The sequence below is a fragment of the Prionailurus bengalensis genome, chromosome D2, assembly GCF_016509475.1.
Source record: "Prionailurus bengalensis isolate Pbe53 chromosome D2, Fcat_Pben_1.1_paternal_pri, whole genome shotgun sequence".
Taxonomy (NCBI): domain Eukaryota; kingdom Metazoa; phylum Chordata; class Mammalia; order Carnivora; family Felidae; genus Prionailurus; species Prionailurus bengalensis.
The window spans coordinates 71,678,617-71,703,861 of NC_057351.1; the positions used below are offsets into that span (position 1 = coordinate 71,678,617).

At 35.5% G+C, this 25,245-nt stretch overlaps 1 protein-coding gene across 1 annotated transcript in view; it reads left to right on the plus strand.

Annotated features, from left to right (window-relative positions):
- ATRNL1 (attractin like 1) overlaps positions 1–25,245 on the plus strand; it is a 782,697-nt gene that overhangs the window by 122,417 nt on the left and 635,035 nt on the right. Inside the window, exon 10 of the mRNA XM_043597648.1 lies at positions 5,617–5,771. Within this exon, the coding sequence (XP_043453583.1) occupies positions 5,617–5,771 (155 nt within the window). The remainder of the gene's footprint in view (positions 1–5,616; positions 5,772–25,245) is intronic.

The window sequence follows — 25,245 nt, forward strand, 5'->3', positions numbered from 1 at the left end:
AAGAGAGTATAAGGAAGAGCAAGTATATATTTCTTATGTAAACTTGCTATTAAATACTTTTTTGTGTTTCTTTTTCATTTGTTCTTGTTGATTTATATAACTATTTGGCATCATTTTCTGCAACAGAGTTTTGCTTCCCTCTGTCACTTTGCTGTTATTGTCAAATATATTACATTTCTATATGTTTTAGGTCCAGCAATGCACTTGTATATGTGTTGTTTTATAACGATTGTTTTTCCTTTCTAGCACTCTGGATTGTTACACCTGATCCAAAACTGAACAACTTCCTTTAGTATATTGTAAGGAGGATTTTCTCCCCCAAAATGTGTTAATTTTTGTTCATCTTGTAATGTCTTCATTCTGTTCATTTTTGAGAGGTAATTTTATAAATATAAGATTCTTGGTTGACTTTGTTTTCCAGATTTCTTGAGGTATAATTGGCAGATAAAAATCATGTATTGTGTATATGTGATGTTTAGATATATATACATGTGAAATGATTGTCATAGTCAAGCTAATTAACATACCATCATCTTACATAGTTCCTGTTTTTTGTGTGTATGGTAAGAATGCTTACAATGCACTGTCTTAGCAAATTTCAAGCATACAATATAGTCTTATTAACTATAGTAACCATGCTGTATATTAGATCTTCGGAGCTTATTTATCTTGCATAACTGAAATATTGAATGCTTTGACCTATATCTTGACCCTCCCTGCGCCCCCCCTCCCCGGGTCCCCCAGCTCTTGTAAACCACCAGTCTACTCTGCTTTTTTGAGCTTGACTTCTTTTTAGATTCCACATATAGGTGAGATCATGCAGTATTTGCCTTTATTTCACCCGGCATAATACTCTCCAGATTCAGGGGCACCTGGGTGGCTCAGTTGGTTAAGTGTCCCATTTCAGCTCAGGTCATGATCCTGTGGTTTGAGAATTCAAGCCCCACATCAGGATCTCTGCTGTCTGTGCAGAGCCTACTTTGAAGCCACTGTCTCCTTTCCCTCTGCCCTCTCCTGCTCATATTCTCTATCTCTCTCAAAAAATAAATAAACATTAAAAAGTATTCTCCAGATTCATCCATGTTGTTGTAAATGGCAGGATTTCCTGCTTTTAAAAGGCTGAATATATGTATACATTTTCATTGCTGAATAACATTATGTATGTGTGTGTGTGTGTGTGTCTATATATATATATATATATATATATATATATAGACACACACACACACATATATATATACTACATTTTCTTCATTTACTTACTGGTGGACACTTAGGTTATTTCCATATCTTGGCTACTATGAATAATGCTTCAGTGACCATGAGAATGCAGCTATATCTTTGAGATACTTATTTCATTTCCTTTGGACATACACCCTGAAGTGGGAATTCTGGATTATATGGTAGCTCTTGGTAGTTCTGGTTTTAACTGTTTGAGAAAGCTCTATACAGTTTTCCAGTTGATTATTTCAATTTACTTTCCCACCTTTTACTCCACAGCCTCAGCAACAATTATTTCTTATCTTTTGATTGTAGCCATTCTAATAGGTGTGAAGTGATATCTCATTTTGGCTTTATTTGCATTTCCATGATGATTAGGGATGTTGAGCACTTTTTCATTTATGTGATGGCAGTCTGTGTGTCTTCTTTGGAAAAATGTCTATTCAACATCATTTGTCTATTGTTTAATTGGATTGTTCTTTTTTTTTCTGTTGAGTTATATGAGTTTTTATATATTTTGGATATTATATTTTCTCCATTCTGCAAAACCAAGCCCAGTGTTGAGGGCCTCCCATTTTTTTCCCCTTGGGCAGTGCTTGAAGTGTTCAGGGTTATGCATCTTCTTACCGTGCAGCAGGGTTGAGCCAGCTGTGTGTACTCATGAGCCATCTGCAGAAGCTCAAGTGTGCCACGTGGGGGAGGGAATTATGGATCGCTGGGGACATGTCTGTGCTATTTGAGGTATGTTTGCAGGTGATGTATCATAAGAAGTTCATGGATGGGCCTCTTGGTAGAGTTCATGAGGTGATTAGTAGAAACCTTAGCTCTTTGCTGAGTTTTGTGCCCTAGTCACTGAGTGCCCTTTTTCTTCCTCTGCCAGTCCTCTCATAGTTCTGGATGGGGTGAGAAAGAAGTGGTCTTGTTGGGCTTAATCCCACTTGGCTGTGGCAGCTAGACACATACTATGCTGTCATTGCCCCTGTGGGGAGTAATTGTAAGTTGAAGGGGTTTCTCTTGGGAGTGATGTTTTTGCCTTGAGGTGGGGGTGGTGGTGTGTGATGTGATAATGTGAAACTGTTCTTACTCTCTTTCGTCCTCCTGTTCTTGGAAGTTTTGCTCTAAGTGGTCCTGAGACTTCTCTCTGGACTTCTGGGCTCCCACAAAGGTGCTCTTGTCTCTACATGAGCTGATAAAAATCTGTTTTTGTGGGAGGATGAGGTCAGAAAACTCTTATTCCATCATACTACATAGGTCCTGTTTTTTCACATTTTTTTCATTCAGCACACTGCATATGTTTGCATATGTTATCGTTTCCAATCCCAGGTTGGCTGTATGTCCTGTTGGGTTTCTCTTGTGTGCAAAAGCATCATCTTCCTCTTGCTGCTTTTATGATTTTTTCTTTCTTTGTGGTCTTCAACATTTTTACTGTTTTATGTCTGAGTGTGGTTCTTTCTGTGTTTTTTTTCCTACTTGGATTTCATTGAGTGTTTTGGATGTGTATGTTAGTGTTTTTCATCAAATTTAGGAAGTTGTCAGACATTATTTCTCAAAAATTTTTACCACTCTCTCCTCTGCATTAGTGTTCTCAGTAAATGCATGCTGTGGCCATTAATGGCACTCCACATTTCTTACAGGCCCTTCATTTTAATCTCTGTTCTTCAGATTGCTGAATCTCTTTTTCCTGCTTTCTACCTCAGTGATTTTGTTTTTCTTCTGCTTGCTGAAATTTACTATTTACCTCTCCCATAAATTTAAAAATTTTAATTATTACACTTTTTAACTTTTTGGTGATTTCTGTATCTTTGTTGTTTTATATTTGATAAGGCATTGCCATGTTTTCCCTTACTTCTTTAAATCTTGATGTCTTTAAGACTGAACATACTTGTAATAGCTGCTTTGAAGACTTTTTGCTTCATCGGACTTCTGGGGCCTCAAAAGCAATTCTGTTGCCTGATTTCTCTGTGTGTATAGGTTACTCTTTCTTATTTCATCGCATGTTATAATTTCTCCTGAAAACTGAACATTTCACATAACATAGCAACTCTGGGTCCTGATTTTTCTCCTTTTCTGGAACTGTTGTTTGTTTAGTGACTTTGCTGAACTGTTTCAGTGAAGTCTTTTTATTCCTCCAGTGGATCCTCTGATGCTGCTCCTCCCAGGAGGCAGCCTGGGGTGCCCCAAATCACCCCTGGGTGATGGTAGTTTTAGCAGGGTTCTCTTGGACTTTTCCTTCTGACCTCTCTGGTGAGCTGAGTGTATTACACCCACCTGCTAGTCACCACTAACTGTTGACTGATTGCTGTAGTATTCTCAACAATGCTCTGGGGCATTAATTGCTTCATAGTCTGTTTGAATCCAGTGTCCATCCCTTTTCAGGGGCAGTCTTTATGAGGCCAGTCTTAGGGATTCTGACCCTCGTAGGGCTCTTCTTAGCTGTCTTTTTCCCTGCTTCTCTCTGGTGAACTTCTGTCTCTTCTACGTTTGGCTGTCTCAGTTGCTTACGACCAAAACCTCCATTGTTTTTTTGAGTGCCCTTTAGGCTCGGAGTTTCTCCCCTTTTGTTATAAATAAACTCAGTTCCCTTGGGAGAGCTGTGGCACTCTTTTTCTTAGTCTGCCTCTCCCTGGTGTGGGGCAGGGTGAGACTCAGTGCCAGTACTTTCGAATTGTAGGTGGGTCAGTGGCTTGTCCTTTCTGGAGTGATAACACTGTGTTATGTGCAGGGCACTGGATGGGGATGGTGGACTTTGCTCTTCTCAGCTTTCATGTAACTTCTGCCCTGTGACTGATGTGGGGTAAAGAGTTACTGTCCCTCTTAGCCTCCTAGGCCTGATGTATAGCTTGCACTAACGAATGAGGGCTAGGAAGAGGATGAGCATTCAGACCTCTCCTGCTTTCTCCTTGAATGGAGTTTCTACCACCAGAGCTGGGGGCCATGAGCAGTATTGTCTGCCTGCTGTTCCTGGTTAGATATCCATGGCCCGGAGAAGGAGCTCTCTCTGTTATTATCTTTACCCACCTGGGGTTCAACTTATTTATCGTTGAACTGCAGAGGGAGGGTGCAGACACAGGGAAGGATGACAGCAGATAACGGGTCAAATATCATGGACTGCTGCCGTTCTTACTGAAATTTAGTAGATACTGAAATTGAGTAAATATTTATTGGCTGTAGGGTGCCTGGCTCACCCAATGGAAGAGCATGCAGCTCGATCTCAGGGTTGTGAGTTCAAGCGCCATGTTTGGTATACAGATTGCTTAATAAATAAACTAAAAAAAAATTTGTTTTGCTAAATTTTTCTGAGAACTTAAATGTCGTTTTTGTAACTTTTGCCAATTATAGTTCTTTTCCGATACAGTTTGTGGAACTTCTCATGTTGCCATTCTGGAAGTCAGCTCCATATTCTTTAGCCATTAATTGCTATAGGTTTTTGAGATATATATAGTATTTATACCTTACTTACTATACTATATGTACTAGGTTTACATTCTGATTCTTTTTTAGTACTAGTGCTTTTTATTTTAGAAAACTTACAAAGTATTGACTCATATGTCATGCAGCTTTATTATACAGTGATACATTAAAGTGAAATGTAATTGTGAGCATATGTTTATAGTACTTTCTCTTAGTTAATTTTTCCTTGAACATTTATATTAATTTAATGTTTCTAAAAATACACGTGATTTTACACAACAATATGGATATATCTCAAAAACAATCTTGAGCAAAGGAATGTACACACAAATGAGTACTAGGTATATGATTTTACTTTATAAAGTACAAAGAAAAAAATACAAATATAACAGACAATCCTAAAATTTGTGTGGAGCCACAAAAGAATCAGAATAGTGGTAATATTCTTTTAAAAATATATCTCAGTAGTGTTTACTTAGTTGTGTTCATCTTGTGAAAATTCATTGAATTTTAGACTTATGTGCACTTTTATGCATGTTATATTTAAGAACTTAGATAATATATTATGAGATCCATATGAATTACTAGTTTTAAATGAATACAATTGAGAGTAAATTTACTATATTCAACATTCTATTTACTTTGGTATTTAAAATTGGTGGTACTTTGGTCCTCTAGTTTTAAAGACACTTGTTTCCTACTTTTATAAATGAAATAAAAGTTCATAATATACATTATTATAAAATCATGAACAATTATGTTTAATCTTGTTGTTTCCTCAAAGCATTTTAAGATACTGTGCATCTCAAAATACTTCAAAAATATTGAAATTTAGAGGCCATTTATGAGTTATTAAAAAATAAAGCATGTTATTTTCACAATTCTAAGGAAAATTCTATATGCAAGTTAGACCCTTTATATAATATATATAATCAGGGAGGTCTTTTTATCCTGTGTAATACATTTTTAAATTTTATCCTGTAGGACTATTTTGAAAGAAAGTGGGTTTGCCAGATATCTTCATTCAGCTGTTCTTATCAATGGAGCTATGCTTATTTTTGGAGGAAATACCCATAATGACACTTCCTTGAGTAACGGTGCAAAATGTTTTTCTGCCGATTTCCTGGCATATGACATAGGTATGTATCTGTTAGGATTGTACATAGTAGGAAATATCAGCAATTTGTCATGTAGAGATTCTCAAATAATATTAATCAACAGCATGTGTATATGTCATTTTAGAGATAAATTCAGAGATAAATTCCAGAACAGACATTCTAGGTTTGAATGTCCTTTTTGAAGGCTTTTGTGTAATGTATCCCTATGTGAGCAATTTATCAGTCTGTTGAGTTTGATTGTTGCCATATTAGGTTTGATAATAGGTAGATAATGGAGCACTATCAAGTTATATAAATTACAAATAGTAGGAATGCAAGCATTTTAGAGTTAGTGGGTATGAGCAAAGATGCATTTAAATCAAACACACCAGATATAGTTACTTGGTGTAGGAAGATGATAGAAGTATAGACACAATAGAGCTAAAGAAGTAAGATCTGGGGACAAGATGGAAACCCAGAACATACCTAGGAATGAAAGTAAAGTATCTAAATAAGAATCTTTTCCAGAGAACCAGAAATACAGTGCATTTTTACAGTTCACTTGATTTTAATTATGCTATCTGTAGTCCTATCAATTTCTAAATATTAAATGAATGTATTTTTTGAAATACTAAATTTAGCTACCCAGTAGACTATTATAGTGAAAACATTTCTTTTCTATGTATCATTTTATAGATAAAGCCTAGTTGATATTTAAAATATGTTTAGCAGTAGTTCAGAGCTCCTTTAATTGGTGGTGTAATGTAATAAACCAATTTTAAGCTATTAAGAAATATTCTGATGAATTGAGAGACCAAAGAATAACACATTTTATAGATTTAAGAGGTTTCTTTTGCTCTTGAAGATCATAAAGACACATAGTCTACTTTGAAAAATTATTTCAAGTGGTGGCATATAAAGAAATTATACCTATTAATATGAGATTTGATTTTATACTATGCATTTGGAAGGATATTCCTACTGATAAAAATAAACATGCTTTTTAACTCTAAACTATGTGTGTATCTTTCTGTGATTAATTATTAAAAAGAATCCACTGCCTTTAGGATTTTTAGATTCTAAATAATTAAATATTTACCTTTTTGGACTAATAATTTGAAGTGATGATTTATAATCAAAATTGGATCGTCTTGGCTCTTAGAAGCCTTGTAAATCAGTGCTGAGATCCCGAAAAATGGATTAAATGACGTAGTGAATCTAGGCTCCTTATTATGATCTGTCATTGCCAGGCTGGGACCGTCCACATATTGTTTCGGCTGTGGTGATGAGACAGCAAGCTTATTTCCTTGGAAGTAGATGGTTTGTTTCCCTTTTACGAATAAGAATCCTAGAAAAGTGTAGAGTTTTGTTGTTATTGTTAAAATCTATGAATTGACATTTTGAAACTTTCAAGAAGATTCTTTAGGGAATTTCCACCTAATGTCTCTACTTTAATGAAGAAATTAATGTTGAGCTATTTTGTAGCTGACGTATTGAGGAATTATTTTTATTTCTTCCATATTGTTCAGGATTATTATATTTTAGATTATTTTTATTTCTTCCATATTGTTCAGGATTATTATATTTTAGATTTTATGTATCAAAACAGCTTACCTAGGTGAAAAACATTAGAGGTGTTAGTTTCAGAGAGGCGGGAGAGACAAAAGGAGAGAGGGGGAGAGAGAGAGAGATCAGATTATCATTATTCTAATTATTTGTTAAGTGTTTCTAAGAATTAGATACTATGCTAAGGGCTTTGCACACAACATCTTAACCTCTGTAGTAACTTTGTAACAAGATGTTAATATGTTGGTTTCCAGAATATTAAGCAGATGAGAGAAAAGGGAATTTACCCAAAGCCATGCAGGCAGCAAGTGGTACTTATAGCTTTTGTAACTTGCTGTCGTCTTACTGCTTGACTACTACATGATGCTGTTTTTTTTTTTTTCCTTTGGTCCATTGTATGCTCTTAATTTTGGCAACAAATTATCAGACACCTATGTTTAATAATATTTCTTAATGCTGTAGAATGATAGAAGCAGATATCAGTTTCATTTTTCAAGCAAATTGTTCAAATGGAAGGAAGAACAACATTTTAAACAGTATTATATTTTAACATAACAGTAACAATTAATAAAGCATTAACAACATTAACAACAAAAATGTAAAGCAACCATATAATTCAACACAGGACAAAAGTATTTTGTTTTATCTCATTTGATTATTTTTGTGCAGTTCCCAGTAAAGTTCTCCCCACAAATCTGTTGTTATTCTCTTGGGTTTGTGGCATCAAAGCCTGAAATATTTTCCTGGAAAAAATATTTTTTTTATATTTCAGAAAATGTATTCCAGAACAATTGTTTTTCCTTATAGAGTATATTTTTTTGTGGAAATAAAATACAACCATTGTGTAATGAACCAGCTGGAAAATAGATGTGTTTTGAAAAAAAGTCATGTTTCTAAATTTTCTCTTTAGCATATTACCCTTGGACTTTTATGTCATATTTACCTGGAATGCCTTGAGGAGCTAATTGATTGCTTTGTATTTTGTGATGTTTAAATAAATAGGAATATTTGTGCCATTTAATTTTTCATTGCTCCAAAAAGTACTATTTCAATCTTACTGCCATAGTAATTTTTATAAAGTGAATATTGTTCATCTTTGAGGATATAACCTTGCCTTTACAGTTCTCGTTATATTATAGACGATAGATATGGAAGACACATGACACTAACTTTTTAAGATGGCTGTACCTTGGCATCCCCTTTGAAGGCTGTAGGGAAAAAAAAAACCCTAGATCTCTATAATCAGGCTCTCTTAGATCAGGCACTGGGCATCTATATTTTAAAAATAAGTAACCCAAGTGCAACTGGGAATAGACCCAGGGCTGATGAATGGGACTGAATTAATTATAACATGTAGAATGATAATATTACCTAATGTTCTAGTCTGTAAATGTAGCTTGAAGTCAGATAACTTTGTTTTTTTTTTATTATTGTTAGTGGTATTATTATTGTTTTCAGAAAGCCACCATGACACCTTATTCAAGATAAAAATGATCTTTGTGGTAAAGATAACCTTCTGCTAAAGATGTAATAGAAAAACATGCCTCATGTTGATCTCATGTTACTAGACATTTATACTTTGAAACTCTTTGGCTGTACAAAGTCCACATTATCCTACTAGTTAGTCTTCTAGGGTCAGTAGGAAAAAGGCATCAGGCTGTTTGTTAGTTTGTTTTTCACATCTGTAAAGTGTCAGTAGGTGGTTTGACTGGGGATTTCAACACTTGTAAGTGGGAGATTGTCATGAATTGAAACATACCTTGAAATCGAACTGGATTTTGAGATAATATTTCAGAATCATCATATGAATAGCTATTACAAGAATTTTTGGTAGGCCTAACATATAATTGTGATGCTTTTAATTACAAATGGTAGTTGTTATTCTTCAATAAGAAAATTTACCCAGCGGTTAAGAAAATGTATAGAATTCTGAAACAAGATGAAGGACAACTCAGAGATACACTGATCATATTTTTTTCTCAAAAAGAGAGTAGAAACATAAAATGTGATTTCCTAGGTTAGATTACTTCAGAATAGGAGAGGGAGTAGGATTTCTATTAGAAATATATCTTGCAGAAAGCAGATATACTGAAACTGAACTGAAACTTTAAATCAGATTAAAATAATAAGAGTTTTCAAAATTTTATTTATTTTTTTTTTAAGTAAGCTCTACATCCAGTGTGTGGCTTGAACTCACAACCCTGAGATCAGGAGTCATGTGCTCTACTGAGTGAGCCAGCCAGGTGCTCCAATAATAAGAGTTTTAAAAATAATTTTTTTGAGCGTGGCAGTTTCACTTATGATGTTAATTTTTTTGTACATAATTATTTAAAAACAAACTCAGTAAACAAAACTGAAAAGTAATTTCATATTTGCAGAAGTAATATTTTAATTGGTAATGTGTGAAAATGTATATAGTTAACCACATAGTTAAAGCACACTAAAGTTATAATTCACTGTACACTTAAAAATCACTTGACTAGTTTACACAGCATAGCATGCATATTTTTGTACACCCCTGTAGAGTGTGTGTGCGTGTGTATGTGAGTGTACAATGGGTATAATTTTATAAGACCTATAATTTCATTAAAAATCATACTTAAAACATCTATTAAAAATTTTTTTTAAACATTTATTCATCTTTGAGAGACAGAGCGTGAGTGGGGTAGGAGCAGAGAGAGAGGGAGACACAGAATCTGAAGCAGGCTCCAGGCTCTGAGCTGTCAGCACAGAGCCCGACACAGGGCTCGAACTCACCAACCGTGAGATCATGACCTGAGCTGAAGTCGGACGCTTAACCGACTGAGCCACCCAGGCGCCCCTCTAATTATTTAATTTTTTGAACACTTCAGCAAAACGATAAAAATTCCAACTTGCTTGCTCTTTATGTTTAAAGCTATTTTCATTTTCTGGAAGTTATTTTATTCATATCTTTGTTAATCAACATCTCTCTATGGCATTTGTTAAGTTCTTAGCGCTCTTCTTGGTGAAAGCAGCATGCTTTGCCTGGCCACCTGAAAGAACTCTCTTTGTCCATCAGAAAACCTCTTAGAATTATTCACACATTTTTTTCACTGGATTTAGCCAACTACTGTATTTAACTTTACTGTATTTTTTGCTCAAGGGGTTCTTTTTCTTTGTATAATTTACTATTACATAGAGGAAATAGTAGCTTGTTCTTTTTATTTTTATTTTTTTAATTTTTTTTTTCAACGTTTATTTATTTTGGGGACAGAGAGAGACAGAGCATGAGCGGGGGAGGGGCAGAGAGAGAGGGAGACACAGAATCGGAAACAGGCTCCAGGCTCCGAGCCATCAGCCCAGAGCCTGATGCGGGGCTCGAACTCACGGACTGCGAGATCGTGACCTGGCTGAAGTCGGACGCTTAACCGACTGCGCCACCCAGGCACCCAGTAGCTTGTTCTTTTTAAGAAAGAGTCCAGTAAGTAAAGGAAGAAGTGACTTCATTTTGAGAATAGGGAGAATATTTGTCAAATGTTTCCTATGGTGCTTGGCACTTAACAAATGCTTTATAATATAATGCTGATAACACCTAATAACATCTGTGTAGTATCTATTACTGTGTTCATTGATAGAGAAGAAACTAATTTAGCATGTTTAAACCCAAACTCACATAGGTCATAAGATTGTATATTCAGAATTTGAACCCAAGCCTAAGCTCAGATTTCTTTTGAATCTACCCTGTAATTTGATTCTTTTTCCCTGATTTAACAAGAAAAAAATTTGAATGATCTTTAATTGGGAAAAAGGCATATAATATTTGTTAATGTAGCAAGAGACTCAGAATTAGTTTTATTAGGAGATTTAGAGCTAATCAGATTTGTAAAGTCTATTTGAATTTTATTGTGCCTCCCCTCTCCAACAAAGTAATCAGAAAGTAGCGACCTCTGGATAGAAAATCAAGGAGAAAGAAAGGAATAATGAACAATAAATCTCCATTTCTCTTACCAGATCTACTAGCATTCTGAGAGATTGTTTTAAATGCAAAAATTGCTGAATAAAGATTCTTGTAATAAATATAAAGTTGAACAGAAGTTTTCAAATGCCTTAACAAAATCCCAGGGGAAGAAAGGCAGGGGAAAGCAGTCATGAATATAGAATCAAAATTTAAAAGAAATTGTTAGCAAATAGTACTCAACAGTGTTTCAAAAGTGTATTAAATTATGACCAAGTAGTAGTTATTCTAGGAATTCATGTATGATTCATTATCAAGGAATCTATAAATATCATTTATTACATCAAGACTATTTATGGAAGCCAACAGGAAATATCAATGTATATTAAAACCATAAAATCATTTCAATTAAGATTGAGAGTCAAATAGTGATACGCACTTTTCCTGACAGAGAATAAGAAACTAAATACATGATTATTGAGTGAATGTCAGGGGCCGAAATCCTGAGTGAAACTGTGGGTATGAATTAGATAACCTAGAAAAAGTGTGCACCTTTTACAACATTAAGAGGAGTTTTGACCTAATGGGGGAAAAACCCAGTGAAGCACCATCGTTTAAGGGGCAGGTGGGAAAACATTTTTGGCAATATTTTCTATTATAATTTTTCTACAATATTTTCTATTATAAAAGTATACAAACCATTAATAGAAGTTTTTACCGCGTATCCATCTAGTTTTGAGTCTTGTATACACAATCTGTGTGTTCTTTTTAGTAATATGAATACTGACTTTTCAACTGGCATTTCAAGTGGATTATTAAAAGAATCTTTAAGATGTGTTCTTAAAGTATTACAGATACATATTTTCATGAAAAGCATGAATATATATATAGGAAAATTAGCTAATGAATATTCATTTTCCACCTGTAATATATTATGCATCATTGATAAAATAAACCAGTCTCTGAATTTCAGCATAAGTTCTTAATGTAAGTATGTGGCCTCTCATAGGTAGATAATTCCAGTAGTACAGTGTTCTGACTGCTGAAATGCGGGTTTGAGAGACTGATAACTCTAATTTCTTGATCTTCTGTGTATTGAGGGTATAGTTTGTAAATAAATATTTAGTACCTTGCAGTATAAGTTTTTTTATATCTATATTCTAGAGAGTATATTTTACTTTGGTTGTTAGTCCTGTATGGCTTCTCTGTTGGCATGGAATAGTATTTCTGTCAGTTTTCATGATGTCAGTAGCCATGTGGGTTTTGCTTTCATTTGTGTAGACTTGAACTGTTTGTAAAGTGATAATGACCGGAGTGCTCTGGAAATATAGTGTCTTGGTAAGACATAACAGTTATAGATTGTAGTCAGATTAATAATATAACAGACTTGCCAGGTCACGATCTCGCAGTCCGGGAGTTCGAGCCCCGCGTCAGGCTCTGGGCTGATGGCTCGGAGCCTGGAGCCTGTTTCCGATTCTGTGTCTCCCTCTCTCTCTGCCCCTCCCCCGTTCATGCTCTGTCTCTCTCTGTCCCAAAAATAAAAAAACGTTGAAAAAATTAAAAAAAAATAATAATATAACAGACTTTACAGTGTAAGAATGGGAATAGAGTACGTGTAAACAAATTATATTAATTAAACATTGAGCTTTAAGGCATTTGAGAACTTCTACATCTTACAAGAAAACCAATATGTGTTTTATTGTGAATCCTGATCAAGAATGTGAAAAATCGGCAACAGAATTCATACAGCTGAACATTCTGTTTTGTAGTTATTGAGGAAGCTGGAAGGGATAAGTAGAGAGTCTGTTTGTAACAACTGCTTCTATCTGTTTCTTTTCTCATTCTCTTGACAAGTCCTGGCGTGTTGGGCAAACATCAGCAAACATGAAAATGTCTATAAGTGCGAAAGTTGCTTACCTCAACAAGCTTTTCATAAGCTTGAAAGTTAAATTCGGTTATTCCTACATGGTTTTATGAATTAAAACGACTTGCCAGCAATTTTAAGAAACGGCAGAGGAAACCTCACATTTATTGTATTGTATCAGTCAGTATAGGTTAGGTTATACTGTGGCAACAAACAGTCCTGTCAGTTTGGGTTCTCTGGAAAGCACATTTGGAGACTGAGTTTAGCGTTCAGGGTGCTTATTAGGTCATTGGGATGAACAGCTATGAAAAGGAGGAGGCTGAAGCAGGATTAGACAGAAGGAAAAGTCAAGCACACTTTAAGGGAAGGCCACATCCAATCCCAGGGGAACTCTGGAGTTGAAATGTCCATCAGAGTTGTCCTTTGTTAGGACTTTTCATCACAGTTCATTCTTTGAGCTACTCAGTTTACTTTCGAATATATTTGCCAATATATATTTCATTCCTTGAGCTCCTCTACCATTTCAGTGACCCATTCTTAACAGGGAAACTTAGATTATTGCTTTGGCTTCTGCAGCTGGTCTCAGGGCTGCAATTGATACTCGTCATGTCCCCCTCCAGTATTCTTTCTAAATATCCCTTCTCCTCAGTTGGAATCTCTTCTGATCTCTGTGTCTTGACCCGGACCCTTACCCTTGGGTATTTGAGTCCTTGATCATCATATATCTTCTACTGTGGGTATTGAACTTGCCCATTTACCATCACCCTTGGTGAGAGGATACCACAAAACACCTAAGTGGATCACCTGTGTATGAAACCTATTCCCCTGCCCTCATTTTGTAACCTCGGTCCTACTTCCCTTTGACAATCAAAGCCAATTATCCTTGCCAATATGATGACTCCTTTTTTGCCTGCTTTCTGGTCCCTTGACACAAGGACCCTGAGATACCAAAGTGGCACTATAGCTTGTAGTTCAATGGGATATTGCTGTGGCCCCTGCCAGAGTATTTCTCCTTTGGGGAATAAAATCTCTAATCCTGCAGAGTCCAGATTTCCAGAATATGAAGCACAAGCTACTCAACTGTATCAGTGAAAGTGAGGCCACTAGGAGTGGCTTTCACTCTTTGGGTTCCTGGAATTGTGTATTCTTCCTAACTGAGGACAGAGGACCATTTAAAGTTGCTTAATTCCAAGGTTTATCCTGCATCCTGGTGCTTCAATTGTGCCTATCCAAAAACCCATCACACTGTGTTGTATGACCATGTATCACATGGTTATGACCTCATTCCTGTACTTTGTTTGCTGTAGTGTGTCTCCTGATAACATAGGATCCCATGCTGCTTGATCAAACACTTCATAATTTTCAGGTTAAGACCATGTGGTTGGGAAAGCAAACTGATACTCAGAATATTTATCTCTTCTTGCATAATGAATTGTTGGTTCAACTAGGGTGGAAGGGTCCCAATGTAGTCAACTTGTTGCCAAGTATATATATAGTTGGTGTTCTTGGGGAATGGTTTTATCTAGAGCCCAGGGTTGATATCTTGCTGTCAGGATGGATATTTCCCAGTAACGTCTGCAAGATCAGCTTTGTTTAGAGGAGCCCAGGCAATTGTCTTTCTCCATGACCTCCATCTCTCTACCATGGCTAGTGTATTCATGCTAGTATGCTAGCACTGAGGTGTTCTGTAACGGAGACTAACTGATGTTAGCTGTATTAGTTGTTTGTCTATTGTTTATTGTCTCTTCCATGTTAGATGCTCTCTGATGCCTTTAATTTATGTCACAGAGTTCTTTACATTTTGTGTTCATTCAAATATATCCATGCTCATGTTCACTCCAGACCCTCCTTCTTTCTGATCTTTTGATATTTTTCTGGGCTGCTGACCTGTCAGCTAGGCCACTGTTTACTGCTTTTGGGCCATTTCTCTTTGGATACGGTGTGGATGAACACACTGCCTCAAAGGCCTGCCCACTTGGGAGGTTTTTTCCTTTTTCACTGTTTTTCAAGGCCACTCCGAAGTGAGGCTGTCTATGTGATGTCTACTTTTGACTTGTGCTCACATATCAGGCTGAAATATTTGCATTTTTCTCCTCTTGGTATCTGGGCATAGAGGATTCTTCATATGACCACGGTTGTAAGTTAACAGGTGTTGGTGTAACACTTGTAGGTAAAATGGGGTCTGAGCTACCGGTTCATGCACATTGTTTGTGCATCGTGATTTTGCTCATGCTTGATCTTGGGTGCCACTTCCATTTTTATGTTCTTACTATTCTTGGTAAAAGAGCCAGCTCATGATATGAAACTCTGAACACATGGTCACTTGATAACCCATGTCACCAACTCCATCTCTACCAGGGCCAAATAATGTGGCAGAAATAAGAGTATAAACTTTTCCACCGTGGATGGCATGGCCTTTGACATGTGTATGGGGTCTGCATTGGGATTTGCTCACTGGAACTTTCTGTATTTTCATGTGCTACTTTTTCCAACAGTGCCACCACCAATAGCCATAATTGTATTGGGTCATGCAACCTTAACTTCAGGGCTGTGTACCTGTGTAGGTGAACCTATAGCAGAGCTGTTCCCTACCCTACCATGTACTCACAGCTGGCAGCCTTTCATGTTGTTCAGTATGTGGGTTGGAGTAGTATTTCCAGGACTGAAATACGCTACCTTCAGAATCCAAAGAGACCTACCAGGTGGTTTGTTTTCTGCCTTTCTCAGGAGTTGCAAGATGTAGTAATTGGTCTTTCAGTTCAGATGAGCTGTCTTAGAATGTTCTTGACCACTGGATCCCTAAATATTTTACTAGTATGAAATCTGAATCTTTATAGATTTTATCTCCCACCCCTTGAAGCATATATGTCTTAACAAGGCCTCCATTGTCTTAGTCATTCCTACTCATCTGGCACAGTTAGAATGATGTCATTAAGGTAGTGGAACAATGTAACGTTCTGCAAGATGTCCAATAGGACCAAATGTATTCTGACCGTGTTATGACAAAAGGAGACTGATCCTGAGGTAATTGTGAATGTATACTATTTTCTATTCCATATAAAGGCAAACTGTTTTTAATCCTTTTTTTGATAGTGTTAGCAAAGAACACATTTGCTAAAAATGGCCATTTTGCAAAGAGACGCATTTTGCATAGTGCCTGCCATTTGGGCTACTACTTACTAGTAGGCTCTTGTCATCTCCCAGGCTTTGTTTAGTTTGTGGAGCTTAGACTGGTGATTTGAATGGAGATTTGATGGGGTCCATTATCCCTGCATTCTTTAGATTCTTTAGGGTAATACTAATTCCTGCCACCCACACTCCCTGGAATGTAACATTAGTTTAAGATATATTATCCAGGGGGTAGTTGTTTCAGAAGTTTCCACTTGATCTTTTCCACTGTGATAATCAAGGACCCAATGTCACTGTTGTGCCATTTGCCAGAAACATGCAGGGCATGACCACTGCATAGGTCTGCAGATGTAGTGACTCATTTTGAACAGGACCTTGGCCAGGATATCATTAATTATCTCATTGCCATATATCCCTATTATAAAGAGAGGCCCTGATGACACTTTATATCTATGGGTGTCAGTGCTAACTCAGACCTGTGTCCTAAAGTACTTGAAATGTTTGTGTTGCCTTTTCCCCTAGGTTAAGTTTACTCAAAGAAATGACCATGGGTGCCTTTGATGAAGAAATAGGGGAATTATTACCATGAACACTTGCTGTGGTATCATAGGGTTGTTCCTTTTAGGTACCAGGATTTTAAATATATCAGATCTGGACTTCAAAAATAGCTCAACTCCAGAAACTTAGCAATAAGTTGTGACATTTTATCGCAGCATCTACCATGAGCCTCCTGATCATCCATCCTTGATTTCTTCTGTTGATATAAGTTAGGTAGTAGTGTCCGACTGTCTGGCTGCCTATTTTGCTTCTAGGGATGCTGCATTCTATTAAATATCTTCCTAATTTTCAATAAGTTAGTCTTGACTGACACTCCCAACTTTGCTGCTTACTACAAATATTGCCCTCTACTTGGATTGGATTTTGATGGTTAAGTGTCACCGGTTGGGCTCTATTGTCCTACTGTCTCCATCAGTGAGTTCATTTCTGTTGTGGTTTCTCCTACCATCAGCTTTGGCCTGTGGAGGAGAGCCAGCACATTCTTACTGATTCTAGTGTCCCTTTCTCCATTCCATTCTTCATGGCTTTGGCAAATGGCATACCTGCTGTCTCTTTCCATAAATATAATGACTTGGTAGATTTTCTGGCATGACTTAGTATATGGACTAAGAATGCCCACGTTTATGGACTTTTTATCCCTTGCCTTTACTCGTTTCTATGGCAGTTCTAGCATTTTGATTTTACTTAGCAAGGGCTGTATTTTTTCATGTTTCTAGGAATCTTCTTTTTCTTCTTTAGCATTTTTGAGATATAATTGGCAAATAAAATTGTAAGATATACAACGTGTACACTGTAATGATTTGGTATACATATACATTTGAAAGGATTCCTCCTAGGTAGTTTTTTTTTTTTTTAATTTCACATTTTGTTTATTTTTTAAAAATGAGTTCTTGTTTTTTTCCCCAAACTCTGAATTTATATTTATATTATATTTATATATTTATTTTTGTATATAATTTATTGTCAAATTGGTTTCCATACAGCACTCAGTGCTTATCCCAACAGGTGCCCTCCTCAATGCCAATCCTCCTATATAGTTTAATTAGTGCATCCAGAAGCTCACAGATTTTTTTCTTTTCTTTTTATTTTTTTAATTTGGCATACTTTATAGAGTAAGTTTTATTCTTTAAGCAAATTTCAGTTATATAATACTGTGCTATCAACTATAGTAACCATGTTATACATCAAATCCTCATACTTGGTTCATTTTATAACTGAAAATTTATATCCTATTACCAACCTCTCCTCATTTCTCCTATCCCCCAGTCCTTGGCACCTTGGCAGACACTTTTTAACTCTGTTTTCATGAGCTTGACTTTTTTTTTTTTTTTTTAGATTCCACATGTAAAGAAAAATACCATGTAGTATTTGTCTTTATCTGACTTATTTCATTTAGCACAATTTCAGGGCAGAATTTCTTTCTTATGGCAGAATAGTATTCCATTTTGTATAGAATACACATATGCAAATATATATATATACATATATATATATATATACACATACACACACACACATACACACAGACACACACATATATATACACACACATACATAATTGTATAGATATGCCACATCTTCTTTATCCACTCATGAATACTTTTATTGTTTCCATACTTGGCTACTGTGAATAATGCTGCAGTGAACATGGGAGTGCAGATATCTCTTTGAGATCCTGTGTTTTCTTTGGATATACTCATAAGTGGATTCCTGGATCATATGGTAGTTTTATTTTTAATATTTTGAGGAACTTCCTGTTTTAGGAACAGTGACAGTACAAATTAACATCCCCACCAACAATGCACAGGGTCTCCTTTTCTTCATGTTCTTATCAACATGTGATATCTTTAGTCTTTTTGGTGACAGCCATTCTAACATGTGTGACATGATAGCTTATTGCGGTTCTGATTTGCTTTTCCCTGATAATCAGTGATATTGGGCACATTTTCATGTACTTGTTGGCCATTTGAATGTCTTCTTTGGAAAAATATCTGTTGAGTTACTCTGTCCGTTTTTTAAATCAGGTTTCTTTTTGCTACTGAGTTCTATGAATTCTTTGTATATTTTTGTATGTTAACACCTTATCAGATATATGATAAGATATATGGTCAGATATATAATAATTCTGTAGGTTGCCTTTCAAAGGTTATTTTAATGGTAAGCTCACACCATCTCCTAGGGTCCTTGTTAAGTCATAAATCCTGCATCTTGGGAGAGTGCTTTTAAATCAGTATACTCTCCCTAATCCAATATAAGGTTCTGGCCTCTTTGATCGATCTCCACTTATTACCTAGTAGTATGTGTATTTCCCCAACTTCGGCCAATATTTGCTGTCTAGGTCTTACAGATACTTTGGGGCATAGTCCCTTTCTTTCCATAGCAGTTGCAGCATGTACTTGGCTGAATTATGCTAAGCCAATATTATTGGCTCTGTGACCAATAGGGAAGGTGTGAACAGATTCTGAGCTGGAGCACACTTCTTGCTGGAGAGAAGCCTGCATTGTGTTCAAGCAAGGCTGAGTACTATCTATGAACGTAGGGTAGAGTGGACCACATTTGAAGTCTCAGATGATTCAGGAAATTAAAATTTGGGTAGATTCTCAGGAGTGTCAATTCAGATGTCCCCATCCCATGAGTCAGGGCCTTATTCTTTTCCTAGCAGGGCCTTGACTTTGAAATTAAACCTTCTTTAATTTGCAGACCTTCTATATTTGGCAGCCTCTGTAAATGGTATATAGTACTAAGGAGGCCCTCTGGCTTTCCCAGCCTTTTGTGATCTCTTTCTAGAGCTCAGCAGGGCTAAGCAGTGGACATACAATTTTAGTGTATTAGTAGTTAACTGTTTTCAAACATCTAATACTTCAGACTTGCTAGAGTATTCTTTTCTTTGGCATACCTTCCTTATTTACCACTGGTATGGTAAATTATGGTATGGCCATCTTGTGCCAATGGCTTTTTGTGTTACACCTATCACCGGTGATGGGTTTTTCATTGGTAGCCTGGTAGTATGTGATTTAGCTCATAAACTCCATTTTATTTTCTGCTTTTCTTACATCACTCCAGGTACCAACTATCATAGTTTGGGTTCTCTGGGAAGCAGACTCTGAGATAGAGTTTAGTATTCATGATGTTCATTGAGAGAACCCTTAAGGTCAATGCCTTTGGAAGAGGTAGGGGGAGAAGGCAGGATTTGACAAAGGGTAAAGTTGAGTTTTGATGCTAGACAGATAACCTTAGTCAACCACACAATGATCTCTGGAAGTAAAATTGTTGGTCGTAGTTGTTGTATGTTGGGATGAAGTGACAGGACCTTTTAAAGACCCACGTTGATCATCAATTGCATGTGGGTTGTCCTTGAATTGATGAGGTCTTGAGTGAAGTGGCCCAAAGGTAGCTAAGGCAATTGCTGAAGTAGCTTGCAGCTGACGACTGTTCACTGACAGCAGTCCCAGCAACACAGATAAGAGTTCCTTCCTTGAATGATCTAGATATCTCATATCCATGCCTGCCATAGATCTGTAACTTTCAGAAGATTAAGACCAATGAAAGTTAATTTTTCACTCATGATACGTGGCTAGTGTTGGTTGGCAGGAGAAATTAGCTTATTGTCATCACTTAGGGATCCAGGATGAAACTGATTTGTCTTTCATTCGTAATTCAGTGGTTCCATCCAGAAATAAAAGTGTCACTTTAACTTGCATTTTGTTGGCTAAGGCAAGTCATATTATCATATCCAACTTCTAGGAAGTGTGGGACTTTAATTTTACAATGGGCCTGAAGGAAGAGTACTGGGTTTGTTAAATAACACCAATGTATATAACTTTTGGTATAATTCAAAGTGATGTCTTGCAGATAGTAATAAATAAAGCCTTCACCTTTTACTACCATATATGCTAAAAGGCAACAAACTTCTCCAAGTAGAATTATGTTTCATTATTATTAGTCTGATTTAATTATTCTCATGTATAATTAAAATATCAATACTGTACTGTATTGGTTCTCTTCTGCAGGGACTTGTGTACTTTAAAACTATTGTTTTATTTTACTTTAATGAAAGTAATGTTTATATTTTAAAGTAGTTTTTTTTTAAATTTTTTTTTTCAACGTTTATTTATTTTGGGGACAGAGAGAGACAGAGCATGAACGGGGGAGGGGCAGAGAGAGGGAGACACAGAATCGGAAACAGGCTCCAGGCTCCGAGCCATCAGCCCAGAGCCTGACGCGGGGCTCGAACTCACGGACCGCGAGATCGTGACCTGGCTGAAGTCGGACGCTTAACCGACTGCGCCACCCAGGCGCCCCCGAAAGTAATGTTTATATTAAAAAGGATATTTTGATGATGTAGTGAGGCAGTATAGTGCAGTAATTAAGATCTGGTTTTGAATACTGACTTTGCCATTTAATGACTTTAAGGAAGTTACCAAATCTACAGACTGTTTCTTTATGACATGGTGACAAAAATATTTACTCCTAAGATTTGTTTTCAGAATTAAATATTACATAGCGTTGATAAGCATTTAGCATATTATTTTTATTAAGTAAAAGCTCTTGACCATTTATTGTATGAAATTTTACCCATTTAAAAACACTATAAAGGTTTTATGTATTCTTCAGTGAATTTTATATAATGTTATCATAGTCACTTTTAAAAACAGTTAACTATTAGAAGCAACTATGTGCTTTTCTTTTCTTTGGAGGGGGCTCCCTTGGCATTCCTTATATATGTCTGTTAATACTTATCATGTCCTATTGTTATTCTTTGAGGGCAGGAATTCAGTCTTATTCAGTTTTATATCCATATATGTATATATTTATATATATATTTATTTATATTATAATATATTTATTATTTATATTATAAATATATTATAAATAAATATAATCTATTTATTGTATATTTATTATTAATATATTTATATTATTATATATTTATTTATATATTATTTATATTATTCATATATATATTTGTTGTTGTGTTATTGGGTCTTCATTACATCTAAGTTGGATTACTTAAACTAGTGATGATCCTTTTTCCTCAGTCTTATCTAAATCTATTAACCCAAATTTTACATATTTTTTCTATTCTTAGTTAAGAGCATTTGATGAATTCTTCATCTTCCTTCCTTTAGATTGAAATACCCAAGTTAATTAATCTTTTACTCTTGGTTCTTTTTTTCAAGATACACTCTTATGAAAAAAATACGGTTTAGAGAACAGTCAGAAGACAACTCCCTAATCTTTAGCATGGTTAGTAAATTGAGATGTTCACTTTTTAAATATGCAAGCAAGTATTACCTTAATAAGAAGAAATTCAGTGGATAAAACTGGAAGCCACATGCTTTTGAGTTTTGAACCTTGCCCATTTATGTGATTTGATCAGTAGATATGTGGTCTGGTCAGTTAAATCGCACTGTTTCATAGTCTTGGACAAGCTCCCAGTACTCTTTCCGTTTCTTTCGGATTGGAATTGGAGTTGTTTCTCTCTCATATGCTGTGTCTTTTTTCTTTTTTTTTTTTTTTAGTTTTCAGTGTTTTTGAAAATGGGGTATGCTTGTGGGCCTGAAACAGAAAGTTTGATTAAAAACCTATATGGGGTGCCTGGGTGGCTCAACTGGTTGAGCATCTTACTTCGCCTCGTAATGATCTTGAGGTTGGGGGGTTCGATCCCTCCTCGGGCTTGTGCTGACAACTCAGAGCCTGGAGCCTGCTTCGGATTCTGTGTCTCCCTCTCTCTCTGCCCCTCCCCTGCTCACTCTCTGTCTCTCTCTCAAAAATAAATAAACATAAAAAAAAGACCCCCAAACCCAAAAAACCTATACAACTGGCTGTTAAATCCCCAGATCCTCTTCCTCAACTTGTGCAGATGGGTATCTGCTCCTCCTCTACTCTGCTGAAAGAGAAGGTATTACTTTCTGTGGATGTTGATCCCAGTACCAGACCATAGCTAAAGGTGTCAGTACTATTTTGCAAACAGCGGGATTAAGTGAAAATATACATGCTTATGAATGAAACCTCTAGTTTCTTTCTTCTACTTAGGCCCAGAACACTGTTAGCCAGGTTTATAGTTTCTGGGCAGGAAATTGGAGGATTTACCTTAAAGAGTCTGTCAAGCCAAGAGAAAGCATGTACAAAAACTGACCTTTGGAGGTATTCAACTGAAATGGTCCCACTTGTGCAAAGTCCATATATATATATATATATATATATATATATATATATATATATATGTAAGTCCTTTTTCATATATGAAAGTTGTTAAGAGAGTAAATCTTAAGAGTTCTTAAGGAAAGAAAATACCTTTTTTTTGGTATCTATGTGAGATGATAGATGTTTAATAAACTAACTGTTTAATCATTTCACTCTATCTCTCTCTCTATATATATACACATATGTCAAGTCATTATGTTGTACACTGTAAACTTAGTGTTGTATATCAGTTATATGTCAATAAACAAACAAAAAGTATTCCAGCAGTCAACAATATGTCTTGGCCAGGCACAAAACTTCCAAACAGTTTTGTTTTGCTTCACTCTTAAATTTGGAAGGGCAGTGAGTTATCATTTAGACATTTGCAAAAAGCTGTTGAATCTGATGAAAATATCAAACAAATAGGAAAAAGTAAATCAAAGGAAATTGATACAATACTGGAAGGAGATTATAACTTCAATCTTTATGGACAGAAGATGTTACGTTTATGAAGTAAAAATGTGACTTTTAAAAATAGATCATTCAGAAAACAAAAAATGGACTTTTGAAATTAAAATTAGTCTAACAAATTTACAGATTTTAAGATAAAATGGAGAGTGTTCCAAAAGTATTATGAACAAAGGACAGATGTAAGATAGGATAAAAGATAAAACATTTAAATGATTATTCCAGAAAACTTGCCGTCTGATTAATTGGGGGTGGCAAAAATAAAAAACAGAAAATTTTGGATGAGAAGGAAATTATCAAATGAATAATTCAAGAAAAATATCCAGGCTCCAAGTCCATGAGTTTTCAGAATGAAAGATTTCATGAAGCCCCAGAACAGACTGACAGCAAAACCCATCATAAAAAGTGGAGATTGAAAGAAGATCCCAAAAGCTTATACACAGAGAAAAGAAATAGTCCTAATAAGTTGTGGGACTCAGTGGTATAGGGTGTTACAAAAGCAAAACCAGAAGCCCGATGATAGGAGAATAATACCTTCAATATCTGAAAATGCTTTCCAAGTTAGAGTTCCAAGCACAATCAAATAATCATATAAGTATTACAGTGGAATAAAATCGCTTTCAGAATTATAGCATCTCAAAAATTTATTTCAGATGTACACTTTCTCTGGAAGCTATAGAATGATGTCTCCTATTGATGAATTTGACTAAAACATAAAAATTGATAAAAATTCAAATTCAAGAAATAGAGTTAATAGAGAGGAAATGTGCAGAGAATCATTAGGATGATGCAGCAGCCCTGTAGGTAAGTTTGAATTGGAGAAGAAAGATGGAGTTCTAGTAGGGATGTCTTCAAAAAGTAAATGAAACTGCTAGATAGCTTGGTGTATTAGGAAATATTGCAAAAACGTATACACATCTAGGAAAGAGTTGAGGATGAATTAGCAGCAGATATATAGAAACCTAAGCAAAAAAAAATAATTTTCAGGGAAAATAAAAGATTGTTTAAGAATAAAATGTAATTATAATATGCTGCATGGCTCATCTGTGAATATTATGTAATAAATCCTGAATATTGGTCTAAATAAAATTGTAAGTATGCGAGGAAGATGGAGGGAGTGGGATGTATGTATGTATTTGTCTGCATAAGAGTTAAATCTTCATCTTTCTAAGAAGAAAGTCAGTTTATCTGAAATTAAGAACTAAGTATGCCACTTAGAATAAGAAGATAAATATAAAAACATATTGTCTAGTTTTTTATTTAGACTTCAAAGTGCTTACCTCTGTGATTCAGGAGTAGACATTGGGAAGATATGAGCATGAGAGTTTTTGTGATAAACCTTGTGGGATTATTTGACCTTTATCGTTTGCATATTCATATGTTTGGTTAAAAACAAGCAAAATAAGAACATAACACAGCAGTACAGAAACTAGGTAAGTCACAAATTAGTGGGTCAGGCGTAAATGTTAAAATAATGGTTCTGGGAAGATTGGTATATGTTAATACATAGAAAGATCTGGGAAATATGATATGTGGGAAAAATTGAACTAGATCCCTGGAATATATTCAAAAATAAATTCCAAACGGATTGAAGATCAAAATGGTAAAAGAGAAACTGTGCATCCAACCTTTAGAAGAAAATTGGAGATTATCTGTAAAATCTTGAGTTAAGAATAAAAAGAGTAAATCATGAAGAAATGGTAAATTTGACCTAGTTTATATATAAACTTTTGTAAAATCAGACTCCATAAACTACATGGAAAGGCGAATCACAGCCAGAGGAGAGTATATATTAGCGCATATAATCAACAAAGGATTTATATTTAGAA